The following is a 17846-nucleotide window of genomic DNA, read 5'->3' on the forward strand; positions in this document are numbered from 1 at the left end:
TCTGTCTAAAGGTAGCAGTTTCCTGACCTAGCGAGCCTTGTGCTGATCTCAGATCAGGAGCGTTACTTGGAGAAAATGCAAAAAAAGTGACAAAATGAAAACTTGCTTGATCCTCATCATGTTCTCAACATTATGAACTAAAAAAAAGCACAGAAAACAGCGTCTAAATTAAGACATGCGTTAATCATGAAAATAAGTCCTGGTAATTTGATTAAGGCCCATTAAAGAACAACGCTTTTCCCCTGCGTCTCATGGTTATGGATGTCACGTGTTGTCGGCCACACGGGTCGGGAGGGACGCGGGGAGAGTTTACGAGATGCGAGACCGCCCGCCGAGACGGAGCGCGGCGAACAGGCTGGAGGGGGGCCCGCGCCGGCGGTAAATATCTATATAAATACAGCGCGTCTCATGAAATATTCACCGCTGTGATCTTGCGTCCGGGATGTCGGGAGTAATCTCCCCGTCGCCGCGCCCGCTCTGCCCACGGAGCTCCCAGCGAGAGCTGGAAGTGGAGTTCGAACCCGGGGGCATGAGGAGCAGCGGCCATGGAGGCCAAAACCTGCGGGGCCAGGCGTGGAGTTTAGCACTCGGCTGGGTGGAAGTGTGCTGGAGCTGTCTTTCCTAACGTGTGCTCTGGGAATTACAGTTCAGTTAAATCCGCCACTCGACCATCCCTGACGCCTCCTCAGTGCTGATGCAAAAGGGGAAGAAGTCCACGGGCATAAACAAGGCTGAGCGGGTCCAAACAGGTACAAACAGGTCTGAACCGGTCTGATTAGATCTGGACAGGTCTACATTTTGTTCAGCTCACTGTGGTGAGTTGCTTCGGAGGGGATGTGTTTGGGTCTCAGAGAGCAGTTTTGAACAGTGGTGTCGTGAGACAGACAGACTGATCTCTGTGTTACACTGAAAGCCTTCCCCTGGGACCCCCAACTGCCCCTTCCCCAGAACCAACCCATCAGAGAACCAGACTCAAACTCACACCAGCTTCAACCAAACTCAACCTTATTGCTCAAGGCCACCAACAGTGTCCATGAAATTTTGCGGGTTAGATGAGACCCCTGACCAAAAGTGGCACTAGCTTGCCTTTTATAAAAGCATACGAACACAAAATGAGTCAGAGTATGACCCTGTTCCTCCTGCAGACCTCGGCTCTGTTTCACCCCGGCACTCTTATGGCTGAGTGTGCAAAGCGAGAGCCTCACACGGGGTTGCTGCGACGGCAAACATGGTGACCCACGGTCGCAGCGAGCTTGCGTTCTTTTACATCGGCTAACCCGAGGAACGCCGACCACATCCTCAAAACGGTCTCTCATCAAAAACACCCTGCATCTGTCACCTGCTCCAGCACAAGAAAGATATCCTGAAAAATACAACATCCTTTGCCCTTTTCAATCAATTACAAAAAACACAGAGAACTGGATCTACATTTTTAAAACCTGTAACTTATGTGGTCATTCGTCTGGCCACAGCTCAATGTGTGAATTTTTCAGAAAACATTATGAAAAAAAATCGAGAAAGGACAAGGCTCATAGGTGGCCAGTAAACCAGCAATTTTAAGATGCCCAAATGCACCTGACAGCATCCATGTGACTATAAAGAAAGTCTACAGGCCGGACATGGCTGTTTGGACTCGATTTTGACCTATTAGCGACACCCCTGTTGAAAACCCCGCTGCTGCCTCCCCTCCCCTCCTGTGTCCCGTGTCCCCTTCACCTCACCATTCCCTTTAAGCGGCCGCTGCCACTCGAGCCTGGGGATAATGGGGATCGCACAGAGGGGGCCTCTGTTCGCCCCGCGGCGCCGCGCCTGCCCTGCGGCCGTGCCGAATGTCATGCTGCACTTAATTAGGCCCGATAAATGTAATCCAATTTGGCCGAAACCTGAGAGCGCTAAGCGGCGGCGCGGCAGAACACAGGGCCATGCTCCCACCGGGGGAAATTGGCGCCTGTCCTACATACTCGGGGATAACCTTGACTTTTCCCTCGGGCGGAGAACCAGGAGGTGGCGCTACCATGGAGCGAGGTTTCCGGTGGCCTGAGGCAGCGCTGCCGACACCCTGCTTAGGGAAGCATCCCGTCGTTTCTGTTTGAATTTTGGCTCCAAAACTGACAGCAACAGTCAAAATGTCTAAATGTCTAAAATGCTAAAACGTGAGCCAAAAGCTTCAGCACTGGTCTGCTTGTCCACTCATCACCAGACAGCAGTACAAGAAGCGGCTACTGTGGCACTTTTTTCTGGTTGAAAGGCTGTCAGTCATCGTAAACTAAGTAACCCATTGGTTCATAGAAATGTGTGGTTCAATCGGGTACTAAACGTCTATCACAAAGGCATTGCTTTACAATAAGTTGTAGTACTTATGAGGACGGTATATGAGGAAAAATGTATTTCTTCATCAGTAAATGCTCATACACATTGGCGCAGCCAGTATTCACCCAAAACCTCAACAAGAGCTACAGTAAACCTCTCTGCCATTATTAAATCTATCTGCGATCAAAAGCATGTCATCATAATTACTTTCAATCCATCTTCCCCCAAGAATATGTTTTCACAAGAAACCTCAGGCACTGAAGGAACTCCCAGCTCTGTGTTGTTCTTCTTCCACTAGGACAGTTTCCCATCTGGGACCTGACCGCGTGGCACGTTTGCAGTAATGCCACTAGGAGTAATTAGATCTCAGCACAGTTTTACGGATTAAGTCTTCTGTACCCATGTCACTGAAAACTTGGTTACCAGCTACGAAATCCGGAGCGAGGAAATACGAAATTAAGATGACATGCTGGTACCATCAGCCGTTTCGCAACGGCTCCCCCGTAGCCCCACGGTAACTTCACCCATGCCTGAACGTTATTTCAGGGGGCCGATATCCCAGCATCCCCCTGGGCTCCGTGTTCTGTGACGGCACTGTTTTCGAAGATAACTCGGAGAGTTCTCTCCCTGCAGCTGGTCTAAAATAAACTGCCTCTTAACACTACTGAATAGCTGGCATTTTAATCCCTGTCCCCCCCAGCCCCCCCAAGAGTATTTGAATTTTAATGAGCTTTCCACCTTTCAAGCAGATGGTTACGGCTGGATTTCTTCAGAAACACTAGGTGAGATGGTTGTCACGTTTTTTCACATTTCCTTTCGGCTGTCGGGGGCGGTTTTGGGGGGGGGGGGGTGGTGGTTGGTGTTCAGAGCTTGGTGCTCTGGGCGACAGGCTCCTCTCAGATGCTTTGCGACAAGCTCTCGCGGAGGTCTGGAACAGGTGTACAACAGCGTTTGGACGCACACAGGAAGCTTTGCAGCCAGCAAAAGACGATGCTGTTTCTGCGTGCGTATGCGCTATGCACGTGTGTGTATGTGATGCGTGTATGTGTGTGTGCATGAGCAAGAGAAGAACAACTTACCCCTGGTTACATTTTAATGCTCATATTCTTCTCGACATGCATATTAATGCAAGTTTTATTTTTTAATACAATTTTTTCATGCATTTCAGTGATTTGCTGAACATGCTAAAGTGTGTCTGGGAAGAATAGCTAGTGGCTCTTGCAGTTAATTGTGAGTCTAAGGAGCCATGTTGATTGAATCCAGGGGTCAGACCTTTTCCTGCGCCAAACTCTCACCCCATTTGCCTTTGACCCACCTGCTGGAACTCTCTCCTGCTTGGGACAGACCCCTCCTGCGGGCGTCAGCGTCGGCCGTCTCGCGTCCTCCTCCTCATCCTCGGGCGTCACCTGGATGCCCACCTCCACCGGCTCCTCCCCCCTCCGGAGCGAGAGGCGCGGGGACGAGGGCGGGCCGCCACGCCGGTCGCCGGCCTTGTCGTAGCAGCCGGGGGCCCCCGTCAGGCCCTGGCACAGCGCCCTCTTGTGCTCGATGAACACCAGGATGTCGCCCAGCGGGAAGTTGGTCTGGCACTGCCCGCAGGTCAGCAGGTCACGCTTGCCCAGGCCCTGCGCGGGGCTCGGCGGGGTGAGGTCCAGGGCGTGGTCGCCCTCCGACACATGGTCCGCTTCCGCTGTCAGGGAAGAGCAGGGACAAGCTGTTACTCATGATGTCACCACTGAACAGCAACCACCAATCACAGCATTGCTGTCTCCTCCAGTCTGACTCCATAGTAACTCATCCTGCATTAATACTATTGTTACTGATTACTATTACTACTAATAATTACTAATATTAACATTGACTGCAATTACCAATTACTATAACTGTTTACTATTGCTTTTGCTGACTTCTATTACCAAGTACTACAACTGATTACCTTTACTGACTTCTATCACTAATCACAATGACTGATTAATTTAATTGACTTCTGTTCATGATTAGACTTCAGACTTTTCTGTTCACCATGATTGACCTTTGCTGATTAATATTACTGAATGCCGTTTCCTGTTGCTGTAAGTGATTACTAATGCTGATTATTTCATGAGAATTGTGTGCTTCTCAGACAAACAGGATGTGCAGTGACCCCAAAAACATGTGGGGGAAAAACAGCAGCTATCTGCGGCCGAAACATCTCAAATTCTGTTTCACAACCCCACAAACCTGCTAGCAGGGATGTTTTTTTTACCGGCCATGTTCACACTTGCAATCTTTATTAATAATCTCCTCCTCTTGTGGCCACTGTGCAATTCTGTTCATTGAACCTTGAACTGCGACTGCCTCGTCACCAATTTTAGGTCAGTAGGATACCATTCTTCCCACAGCGTGGTATGCAAAATGATTTTGTATTACAAAACCAAACACAGAATCTTTCTGCAAGTACATTTTCCACAACGCGTGAATTTGGTTTCAAATTGTATGCACTGCCTGCCACACGGGTCGGGACAATGGCATGATCATTGCTCCAGTCCTTCCCTTGTACTTTTATCAAAAATACCCAGCACTGAGATCATAGCCTTAAGATTCACCATTTTAATTTCAGACAGTCAGTTGTTGAAGTTGTTGAATTTTTTTGTCATCGTTTCTCCACGAGAGACCAGAAATAGACATCTTTTTTTTTTTTTTTTTAACTCAGTGCGCAGGGACACTGGCAAGATCAGAAGCCGCTCCGAGAGTAAACACCTGAAGCGATCCTTATCGGCAGAGATCTGAGCCGAGAGGGTGCAGCCCTCGCAGCTGAGAAGCGCTCGGCGCGGTTTCTGCGCTTCCGCTCGTCTCTGCGCCTGCACACTCTGCACAGGGCGCCGGGAGAGAGGAGGCGCCCGCCAATATCGCATCGCCGGCATCACGCGCCGCCTTGCGCAAGCCCCGGCCCCAGGCGGTGCGGGCGCGGTGCAGGTTTGGGGGTCGGGGGCAAGAGAGAGCAGCTCAGTAGCTTCGCTCTCAACCGATCCGGGGTCAGTTTACCCGCCCCTCGGATCGACCACCGGTGTTTCTGGGTAGGAGGTAGAAACTGGCCCAGGACCAGTCCTTAAGAACAGAAACTATTAAAAGTCATGTGAATGCAGCAGATCCCAAAAAGAGTGCAGTGGATTATGGGAGTTATTCCACTGCAGACCCTTGGCAGTACAGTCATTAAGGGGACTACTAGTACTAGTACTGATAGTTGTTGTACTACTAGTAGTAATTGTATTAATATCAGTATTATAACTTGTCTTTGTTAATGAGCTCTTCCGGTGTGAATAATGCAGGTTGTTGGTCCTGGAGATGAATGCATCTTGACTGAGGCACATGGTTCCCTGCTGCCAGCCCTCTGACACTGCTCAGAACTAAACACACACACACACACACACACACACACGCACACACACACACACACTCTGTACACTCTGTGCAACAGCAGCCCATCAACCACCATCAGATAAAATTCTGCATTGGCTAAGTAAACACACACACAGTGGCAGGGATAAGGATGCATAAATGAGCCTCTGTGCTGCACTGAATTGGCGTGACGACTCCCCTTTATCCTGTACTTTTTCCCACCAGGTCCTGGAAACTCCCCGGCTGCAGGCACCATAGTGACACCCTCTTCCCCATCTGCTACTCTTCATCACGCCGTCACCATAGTGACACCTTTCTCATCCGCCAGTCTTCACCATGCTGTCGCCACAGCGACACCTTTCAACATCCGCTCCCTATCACCAGGCTGTCGCCATAGTGACACCCTTTCCCTTCAGTTACCCATCACCACACTGTCACCGTGGTGACAACCTTGCCCATCCACTACTCATCACCACGCTGTCACCGGTGAACCCCTTCCTCAGCTGATACTCACCACTCATCACAGCAACACCCTTCCCTAACTGCTACTCACCACCACGCCGTCACCTAGCTGGATACACCCTTCCTCCCACTACAGCTCATTCTTTCCTTAATGCATAAATAAACATGTCTGTCACTGAACAGAGATGTCTTTACTTAGTTCTCTCTGGCAAGATAGGGGGAGAGAGAGAAAGATTTACAGATGTGTGTTGTAAATAGTGAGCTTGGTGTTTGATCCAATAGACTTTAGTCTCATCTCAAAGGGACATCAAAATTTTTTTTTGGAGACAAATCTATGTGGTTTCCCATTATAATCAGTGTTTTACGATTTGTTGCCCAAGCACAGCGAGTTTAGAATAAGCAACAGAAGAAAGACATTTCAGGGGATTCACTTTTCTGATTGGGAAAGTTTACCCGCTCTTCAACTCAGCCTTTGGATCTTTTTTTTTCGTGTGCTGAAAAAAAAAAAGCATGTGTTTAAAATGCAGCTAAAGCCCCTTAACGGGAGATAAACTGACTCCGTTAATTTTGTTGGAACATGACCTTTGGAGTGAAACAAAAGATCGCCTCAGTCGTGCCAATCCCTGAGTTCACCCCTCAGTGGAGCGTCTGGTATTCCGTGTGTAGCTCAGGCCAACGAAAGTGACGCTTGCGGGAGACGCATCTGACAGACACATGGCCCGTTGCAGACCGCTGACGTCCTGCCGCCCCGCGAGAAAGCCAGACAATCGCTCCACACAGAGCGGAACGTGATAACGTTTAAACCACGGCGCTTTTCAATTATTTTTACTGTCAGACTCGGGGGCTAATTAGACAAAACACACAATTTTACTGATTTCATACCGTTTTTGAAGTGTGACCGTAAATTCTCCACTTAAATCTCGAGAGCCTTTATAATTCCGTCCAGATATAAATATTTGCCCGGCGTCAATTAAAGCCATCCACAGGGCGAATGTGTGCTTAATGTGCATTGAGTGGAAACAGGAGGTGCGCGTGAGACCGGGCCTAATGGTGGACTCTAAAACTCGGAGCTCACAGCCATTTCTGTCCAGCCTTTCTCTGTGAATCCTCTGGAGCTGTGTTCAACCTGCATCTGCACACACACACACACACACACACACCACCAACCATCTCACTCATCATCACTCAAAAGAAATCAGACACCCTCTCAGAAAGAGAAGGGATGTGGGTTAGTCTGTGGGATTTGCTTTATTAATCTGTGTGTATTATTTACCAGCTGACTTAATTCAACTCATTGTATACAAGTTTTTGCCGCTGTTTTTGTCATGTGCTTTCAAATGGAAAATCAATAAACATATCTGTCAACAAAACAAAACAGGTAAAAGTAATGCCCCACCCTTAAGCCTGGCCAAAATAAGATGGGGAAATTCAAGCTTCTTCTCTGAGCTCAGGCCAGTGAAAAGCCTCACAGGAAGCACCTTCACAGAGCCATATGATTGGTGGGTCCATAAGAAATAGGTGGGAAAAGAGGTCTCAATCAGGCCCTTACTGTCCAGCTGTGTCTCTGCCCTTTCCTCAGAAAGGATGACTTTATACACGCAGTCTGTATACCCTCCTGCCCCTCTCTGTGTCAGAATGAAAATCAAACCCTTTAAAAATTAAAACATGAAAATGAAAATATGGACCCTGCATCTAGGAGAGTTAATACAACAAAATAATTAATTTAGGATCATTTTTAAATTCAGTAAATATGGCATAATATCGATCTTTAAGAATATCTGTCAGAAATATGGTTGTAAAACTGTATGCAGACTGACACAACTGTAGATAACTAGGCCACCACATTACCCTTGTTAAGTAACACAGGCTCTAAAACAGAGGTATCTAATCCAGCTCCTACACAGCCTGGGTCTAGCAGGTGTCTTTTACACCCAAACCCCTAAGCACTTCAGCCAATCAGTGCTTTGCCTGAATGACGTGAGCCACGCCTACCTGATCTGCGATTGCAGAAGTTTCCCATGAGCGCTGATGTTGCACTCCTAATGGTTAAGGTTAGAATTGTGACTGGGGAATCTGGTCCTAGATTAGCACTTCTTGGGCAACCACCACCTCGAGCTCTGAGATCCTGGCTCATTTAAAGAAAGCTGGGAAACCTGGACTAGGTTCACACGGTCCAGGACCAGGACCAGGACCGGCCCTGCTGTAAAGCCCAGCGTCAGGGAGCACTGGCGGGTAATTAAAAATGAGGGATGGGAATCCTGGTGCAGCTGTAACAAGATTAATCCCACCCAGCATCCACTGAGCAATAGGCCTCTATCCGAAAATCTCATCAGAGAAACATTATCCAATATTTTCATTTGGAGCGTGGGGGGTGTGGGGGGGGGGGGGCAGGTTATAATGCAGCCTCCATAATCTCTGCACTGTATACAGCGTGGCGGTGTTCAGCTGTTTTAATGCCAGGTGCTCGCCTCTAATAGACATCCAGCCCCGCTGACTGCAGGGACGTCTGCAGCCCGTCTCTGTTTGACAATGGGGGGATTATTTCAGGATTATTCGCCACGATGAAATGCACACGTTTACATGCGGGAGCGCAGCACACGTGTGTGTGTGTGGGCGCACGGTGTCAAGGGTTTGCAGGCAATTCTCTGCACAAGGCCCAGAAACTGGGACATGTGTGCACGCGTGTGTGTGTGTGTGTGTGTGTGTGTGTGTGTCTGTTTCACTCCCTCTCTCTGTCTCCAATCAAAACGCATTTCACAGAGACTGGTCATGAAGCCACAAACGTCAACGCCATTTTTTTAAGCTTCTGCGTCTTAAAAGGAAAGATAAACAGTTTTGCTGCCATGCCAACAAACACCTATCCCTACACCCCCCCTCCTCCCATCCCACCACACAGAAAGATCCTGCCAGTTTTAGGTGTTTTCGAAGCACCTGGGCACACCCTGCAAATAATAAACACACACACCCACACACAAAATGAGGAGTTCTTGTTTGCATGCTCACAAAAGCACTAACAACACAATTGGCAAAAACAGGCAAGAGTGATCAGGAAGCACACATTTCATCATTTTACTGTTAATACGACATATTACTGTTTCATCACTTCATCACTGACTGAAGATTTTACCTTTCCTCATCTGCCTTTTCTGTAAGCTGCACACATGGCTTTTAGATAAACTTCAATTTTTAAAAATTCAAATTTATTTCACACACATCTGGACTCCTGTCAACACAAAAATATCAAATGTATATATTCCCAGGAAACTTGAGAACTGCTTTAATATTTTTATACATGTATCATAAATGTATACAGATGGAGATTTCTGGCAGCAAACATTCTTACACAGAACTGACCCTACCATTTTTGGGTTACAAGCCCATGCCTTATCCACTACTCCAGCTTCCATATACACTAGCACATGATCGCACTGATCACAGCCAAGCAGTGTCTCTGGCACTTCACTGGCAGTTGAAGAAGAGACTCCTCTCAACACTGCGACAGCGTATATCCTACAAGATTATCCACAAACCCAGGTCTGTTTGTCATGCCCCCTGGCTTCACAACTCTAATAAGAAGCTAATTAGATGGCTTTTCTCTCCCAGGTGAGAAGCGTTTTGATATATCTCTGAGAGCACGTTGGAGGGAGAGGCACAGAGAGAGGCAGGCAGAGAGAAGGAGAAGCTGTTTATACCATGCACTGGAGATCACACGCTGATGTGTAAAAAAAAAAGTCTAATGAGGCTACGTGGACCAGATGCAGTGCGGAGGTACAGACACATTTACTCCACACTCGAGATGCTGCTGCTGATATTATCTAAAACACCTGGGTGGAAACCTGTCAAAAGCCGCTGCCTTGGAGTTCCTGTACCCCACCCCACCACCGCCAAACCCCACCCCACCCCCGGACACAAACACAAACACACACACACAAACACACTCCAAACACATGACAGCATAGATTTTAGGACGCAAGTTTGCACAGTTTTACGACGGCAGACTTTCCCCAAACTCATAGACTGAGAGCGCCCCCTAGCAGGCTGAACAGAGCACGTCTCTTGTGAGATTCAGCTGGACCCTCTGAGGCAAGGAAGTTGCAACGGAGACACATTCACACACAAGAAGGTTAATAAATACTAAGGGAAACAAAGCTTTCTGCTTGTGAATAAGTTCAAAAACATTCATATAAAACATCTAGGTTATTGCGCAAAAGATGAAAAGGGAAACAGCACAAGGGAGCTCTGATACTCTGAGACCTGAGGCATTAACGACCGGAGGAAAATGGCCCTTATTTGAGCAGAATGGATTCAGGTTCAGACACGTCGTTTCATTCCTTTGTCTTTAGCCTCAATTATTCACTGGGCCAAGAAGGCTGCGCTGGTGTCTTTCTTCACTATGGCACAGTGATAGTGCGTTTGAGGGGCTGGAGGGTGAGATTTACGAGGAGAAATGACAGGGAGCCGAAAACTCTGAATACAACGAAATAAAACGTGAGGGTAGAATGAGTGTTGGTGCTCAAATGTTAAGTGCTTAAACCTTGGTCAAAATTAAACAAATACAAATATATTGCATTCTCATATGCCAATCACCTCCACTCACATGTCCTCATAACAAATGAACAAAGTTAAAATACTTAATTTCTTCTGCCTGTCCATGTTCCCCAAAAGGTATTAGCTGTTCAGAATCGCATGGAATCTTACAGAGAACTACATTAATTTTATAAATACAAAACAAGCCTGTGTTTTAATTATTAGATTAACTAGTATTAGATTCTATCTGTTCTTTTTCTTCTTCCTCTAATGCTATTAGGAGACTTGAAAGTGTTTTGAACAGTGAAAAAGTATCTTTTCATCGAAGATGTGGTGCATTTATTCAAAAATAAATGTACTGTAAATGCAACATGTTAGTTGATTGTAGAATCTGGATTATTAAGGGAACTCAGATATATTCCACTAGGAAAATTATTCAAATGAATATATTCCGAATTAGGTAGGAAACGGCTAAATTTATCTTTAGATTGTTATGCCGCGTTCGTTGCAAATTCTGACAGAGCGGATCTGTGAGCATCTCCGAATCTGTGCACCAAATGTGAGATATACCCAATCTAAGCAACGTGATTTACGTGAGCCTTCTCTCGCAGTCTTGCATATCATTTCACGTCTAGAGGTGCATCCACGAAATTCACAAAAAAGACCAAGGATAATCATTATCCGCCGGTGCGCTAAAAACAGACAGGTACTTCCAGAGCCGCTCGCGTCGAAAATCCGATGATATTTTCCACGTCAGGGTGGGCTTAAAGAAATAGCGCTGAATGATAATGAGACACAGTCTCTCTGGTTGCTCTGCCCAATAAAGGAGCTGCAGAGCGACGCGAATAACTCTGCAGCCGTCTCGACCAAGGAGTACATCCCCTCACAAACGAACTTCTGCTAACAAGCTTTACAAGCAACCGCCTCTGAGGCAAAGAGGCCTAACCCGATGACGGCACGAGTGCTTAAAAAACCCTACTCATCACAAAAGGCACGATGATCTTTTTTTATAAACAGCTTTAAAAATGCTTTCACTCAAACCTGAAGTTTTAAGGAAAGCAGGTCTGAACTTTTCTGTCGATTTTAAAAAGGGCACATTAACTGCAGGAAAAACCTCTACATGTCATTTTGACCATTCTGACGTGTGAACCATTCACATGAACAATTCTTACATATGCATATGAATGATACTGAAATTTAAGCCTGCCAGAGGATCAAAACTCATAAATGTCCGAATATGTGCCTGAATGTTGAGAATGAATAATTGCCTTCTTTCAAAGGACCACCACAGGCCTGCTCCCTACATACTGCCCCACATTATCAACACACTGTCCAATACAACACCTCCACACAGTTCAGGACAGTATCAACACACTGTTGAAAACACTGCGTCAGATGTCAAATGCACTGTTTACTAAATAGGTTAACACATACTCTCCTGTATAATGTACAGATCATTGCCCAACACACTGAGCCACACACTGTCTAACATTATGTCCACTCTACTGTCCCACATAGTGTCACAAGGTGTCCTACATGCTGTTTATGTGCTTCCTAACTTGTGCTGTTCCTCAGAGCAGACAGACTGGTTCTCCCTCTTCACCTTATCCATGAGTTTAGAGTATCTGCCTCTGGGTGAACCTGAGGGCTCCTATGTGCTTTCAGTCACCTCATGTTCACATACACGCACATTCTCTCTTCAGCACATATTCTCACATATGCACGCATGCACGCACATACACACACAAACATGCATTCACTCGTCAGCGCTCATTCCGCCAAAAGCACGCACACACACACACACACACACACACGCATTCTCTCGTCAGCACACATTCTGCCAAAAGCAGGCGCGCACACACACACACACACACACACACACACACAAAAGCACATACATTCTCTCTTCAGCACACATTGTAATGGACCCATGCACACACACACACACACACACACACACACAAACACAACAAATGTGCAAACATGCACATTTCCTCTTCAGCATACATTCTAACATACGCAAACATGCACACTTAATTTGTTAACACTTCCTGTAACCAATAGGTTGCAGGTTTGATTCCTGGTGAGACACTGCTGCTGTACCCTTGAGTATGGCACAGGATCAGTAAATATTCAGCAGCGTAAATGGATTTTACAATCAAATGCAAACTGTGCAACTGAACCTGGGTCAGTCCATCTGCTGGGAAAATCAGTAATGTAATGCACCTGCACACGGTGCAGGAATGGCAGGCACCGCAGGGAGACCCTCTCAGCTGGCGTGCCACTGCCCCACACCACCCCAGCAAACCAGAGTTTGGATGCACTGGTATCGGATCACCAGTGCATCATCCATGGCGCGATCGTAACATTCTTGCTGAAGCCCCGGCAGAACCTAACGTATATGTACAAATTGCACAGGAAGAGAGAAAAAAAAAAAAAACCTCAAGCAGACTTTGTGTGTGAATAATTTCATTTCATCGCATCTAGGAGTCCTGACCCATGTTGTCAGTTGCATCTGTTTGCTCTGGAACAGAAGCTGTGGGGTGGGGGGGGGGGGGGGGGGGGGGGACGCAAATAGAGGAATTTGCAATTAACAATAAAGCTAAAAAAAAGGTCAAATCTAAATTCTTCCCATATTAGAAAACTGTATGTCCAGAATGGGAGATGGTGGTCTGGTCAGTACAAAGGAAAAGCAAAGAAAATGATTACACTATAAATGAAAGGATGGAGGGGAGGACAGAATGTGCTGAACTCCGCTCAACGCGAAACAGATTTGTGAGGGATTACATCACACACTTCTGCAATGAATTAGCTGGATTAGACCTCTATAAGATTGCCTTTCGGCTTATGAGAACTGTGGGGAAAACTGGATTGATTTAATTGATTTAAAGTTGGATTTATGCTCGAGTGTTTTTGCTCAAACTCTTTCTAAAGCTGGATTAAATAATGATTTATAGCTAACTGGTTAAATGGTAGCTACACCAGTTAGGCAATAGTCACTAAATGCAATAAAGGTATACTATGAGCATAGTCTCATTTGCGTGTGTGTGTGTGTGTGTGTGTCTGTGTGCTACAGCAACAGATGCATGTGAATTCTGATATTAAAATCCTCGTTTGGTAAATGTTCATTGTTTGATTAAAAAAATGCATGCGATTCTGCTAGGGATTATGAGCTTCGCCGTGATTAACAAGGATGTTTCATATCTCGAAGTATGATAAAATGCCTGCGTGTCCTGACACCTTTTGCTCGTGCAACGACCTTAAACGCTTGCAAGGCCCTAGCGTTTATCCACGCGGCAATTTGGCTCTATGTCGGTCAACATCGCTTACATGCACAACTGGGGAAAGCAAACTGTCAATGCGTTTTTACAGATGTGTTTGGAAAAACAAAAATTAACTGATTTAACTGTAAGGGCACCTTTTAATGACAGTAAAATATGCATGCTGTTATCAGAATGTTAAAGTATTCTGTTAACACTAATGGCAAGCGTGAATGTGTCGCAGTTGAAAAGCAACAAACTGAAAAAACTAGTTTCGTTTTTAAAATAATATATATAGTGAACACAAATATCTGGAATCTATATTGCTCTACAGTGCAAGATATTCCGCAAGCCACGTTTTTATAATGTAAACACACTCCGTCTTAATTGATAATCTTATTCAGAATGAGAGTAAAGCATCTAAATAAATATTCTCAAATATATAAAGAATATGCTAATCGATATGCGACGGGCTGTGACGATAACTACGTTAATAAACATTGGACGAATATATCTTATAGGCAAAGCTATAGATAATGTGACAACAATACTGTCACTGACAGCCAGCAGTGAGCTTTTCTGCAGTTTTCTAAAGGGGCTATTTACGAGTCAAGATGAACACATCGTAATATTAATGTATTTAAATCTTCGTATCAAATAAAACATTTTCGGAGATACAGAATACAGAAGCAAGAATTCCCCAAACTCCATGCGCCCTACTCAGAGTAAGTCTGCTTTTCTCTGTTGCCCAGTGTTATTTTGTTTGGTTTTCTCTTTCTTTTGTATACCAGTGTTAAATATGTTTCCCGACTATCGTTTAATAAAATACAATGTGAAATAAATGTTCATGACTTACAAAAACATGAATTTCAAGTGTTTTAGGAAGTGCACGCAACGCATCGGCTGTCAACTTTAAATACACTTTGTAAGAAACCTCTGACATTCAATGGAACCACTGCATTCATTAGTGTTGTATTTCAGCAGCGTGTATTTGTGTATGCGCCTTAAATAGTTCATTACTGCATGCATACCCTGATAAAATATGAACACATATGGAAATGTATACCTTACAATGACAGCTATAGGCCCACACGCGTCTACTACACGGTCATCTGCAGCGAGAAAAAATCGATAGAAATGTGCAAAAGAATTAATCTCTTAATATGTCTCGCTCACTTAAGCGCTATTAGTTATTTTAAGTTCTATGGCATCATCAGTTATTTAATATTGACTAGAACTCATTATGTGAATGCAGTGCATTAATGTAAAGCTTTCACAATGGCCGCTTATGGCCTAATCTTCACACAGCAAGGTATAACTGCAACGTATTTTTACTAATGTCATCGTCATTATAATTTGAAATGTTTTCAAACTTTATTTCCCCTCTGTTAATTATTTTACAGGGAGTTAATTATCGATTTCTCCTCCCATAATAATGCATTCCAAAAGAGAGAACAAGGTTTCTCAAATACTAATACATATTTTCATATTGAGAAAACGGTGCTTTGTTCTCTTGAATTTTTGCAAATGATTTCACTTTCTGCAGATCATAACACCTATGTCCATCTTGTGCTCATAATGTGAATATGTTTACAACGCACGCAGAGTTAAAACGCTACGCGTTATAATTAACACCCGGACACCGTGAAAGTGTAATATCAGGTAAAGTGAATACCGTAAACATGATAAACTAAAATTATAGTAATCCTCCATTTCCCCCTGGTGTTTCGGGACGTGCTTGGCTGTTAGTCGTAATCAACGAGGGCACTTACGTTTTATTCTCTCTCTCGGTGACAGTGTCAAGTGCTGCGGGTTTCCCTGCTTGCGACGGGACATTGCCCCTGCATTTACACTCGCATCGCGCGGAGACCTGCAGTTGGACGAATCGGCTTGGTTCCCCGTTTTCCTTCTTTTTTTGTACACCCCTTCCCTAACTTTTCCTGGGACCTCCTCGAAAACTGGCAGTACTTCGCTGCTTGGGTGGCCAGTCGGAGAAATAAGGTTTTATCAGCTTCCTTGTGGGGGAAAGATCGAGTGTCCCGCGCCAAGCCTCTATGTCAACTCCTGTCCTCTTGCTGACCGGACCTTAGGTAGCCCGGCCTCCCCTCCAAAAAGTAAGACCATCTGACAAAAAATAAGTAAGAAAAAAATCTTCCCAGGTAAAAAAAAAAAAAAAAAAAAACGCGCGGAAACACCCCCAGTGTTTCACTTCTGTGAGTGACAGTAGAGAGAAGACCACAGTTTCACCGCTTCCTTCCAACGATTAAAACGAGGTCCCCTTAGCAGATCTTTGACATCGGGGGTACGTGGAATGCCACTGTATGTCCTGTCCGCAGCTCTGGCGTTTGACGGTCAATTATTTTCGGCAAGAAATTTTAATTAAAAACGTTAACTTATAACATCAAAATTCCGTGCTCTGTCGGCGTTTGGGTTTGCCATTTGATGGGCGTCAATCTCTTTTGGCACTGGCACTCGCGCGTGGAATGCCAACACTTGGCGTGCACCCCCTTGTGAGGCAATAACGAGATAAGGGGACAGGGACTGCCCCCTCGTTCCCAAATGGAACAGGACCAGATTGATTTTTTTTTCTCTCTCTTTAAACGTGAAGATGGCGGAGTCCTGTGTCTCCCGGAGCTCTCCGTGTGTGTGTGGCTAGGGTTGCCTATGTACAGTGGGATAACATTCAAGTTCAAGTGCGGACGTGACGTTAAGTCTACAGTGTGAAAGAAATATTGGAGACGGGGAGCCTGTTAGAGCACTGGGGGCGACTAGTGGTGGCGCTTCACAACTATCGGATCACCAGTGCATCAGCGCGGAGAGAGATACAGAACGAACGCACATGGACACCGCGCGCCCCTGTCGGGACCACAAAGCGCAGCGGTTTCACTACCGAGTTTACAGATGATATCAACTATTCTGATAAGTCAAGTCACACACCCCCTAATTGTGAGGTGCCCTTTCAAAGATGTATCATTGCGCAAGGTCACAAATTAGAAGCGATACGTGTGCGAAAACAGTTCAGAAGCGCAGCCCATTCAGATATGGTTTACATACTGCCTGCTGTTAAACGTACGGAGTTGCATGGGTTTTGCAGGGTCTAGGAACCTGCGACGTTTTGCATTGTTCTTCTACCTACAGGCACCTGATTTACATAGGAGAGGACGTTAGTGTGTTTCGCTCACTTTGGCGCGTTACACTATTAGCCTAGAGTGAGCAACGCCATGGAAATCACCGCCGGTCTTTTCCTTTGAAAGTCGTTTTTGTATAGGTTGTGACCCACGATCACCTTGTACGGGAGTGGGCGCGCGTTAGTGTGTAAGGAAACTGTGAATGACAAGTTTTGACCTTGTCTCTAAAATGTCTAAGTTGATGAACTCGAAAAAAATAATAATCCGCAATGTTGTGATAACAGTGGTAATTATTTCAGATGTACAATTATCGCTTCAAAGAGATGACAACATGTCCCTGGTGTTAAGCATATTGTGTGATAGCAGGGGAATATTATTAAAAATGTGGAAAACTGGGGTCTCTGCCATTCACCAAAACGTTTCCGCGAGCCTGTACTTTCTACGTAAGTAGAAAACCTGGTCGACCGCTTCGAATTTGGGAAATTCTGTGATGCTTAAAGACGTGTGGCTCAAGACAGGAGAAACAAGACATGAACGGAACCAACGATCTGTGCTTTAACGGCTGTTTATGAAGGGCGGAGTAGGGGAGCATTTCACGAGGTTCCGTCGCCTCAGAGTATAACAGGGGGCTCAGACATCACGCACTTGTCTACATTACAGATTTTTCCATAAGATGCCATGAGAAATACACAGTTGCGCGTATGAGCCAACATGTGACAGGTCGAACTCAAATGTCAGATCCTCTCATCAAGACCATGCCAGAACATGAAAGCATTTCATT

At 45.5% G+C, this 17846-nt stretch overlaps 1 protein-coding gene across 1 annotated transcript in view; it reads right to left on the reverse strand.

Moving 5' to 3' along the window:
- The window catches only part of LOC118791748 (B-cell lymphoma/leukemia 11B-like), a 36693-nt gene extending 20610 nt beyond the window's left edge, over window positions 1–16083 (reverse strand). The window contains exons 1-2 of the mRNA XM_036549174.1: window positions 15710–16083; window positions 3626–4000 (exon numbers count right to left, since the gene is read on the reverse strand). Of these exons, the coding sequence (XP_036405067.1) occupies window positions 3626–4000; window positions 15710–15773 (439 nt within the window). The 5' untranslated portion in view covers window positions 15774–16083. The remainder of the gene's footprint in view (window positions 1–3625; window positions 4001–15709) is intronic.
- Between the last annotated feature and the right edge of the window lie 1763 nt (window positions 16084–17846).

Source organism: Megalops cyprinoides, chromosome 17, assembly GCF_013368585.1.
Source record: "Megalops cyprinoides isolate fMegCyp1 chromosome 17, fMegCyp1.pri, whole genome shotgun sequence".
Lineage (NCBI taxonomy): Eukaryota > Metazoa > Chordata > Actinopteri > Elopiformes > Megalopidae > Megalops > Megalops cyprinoides.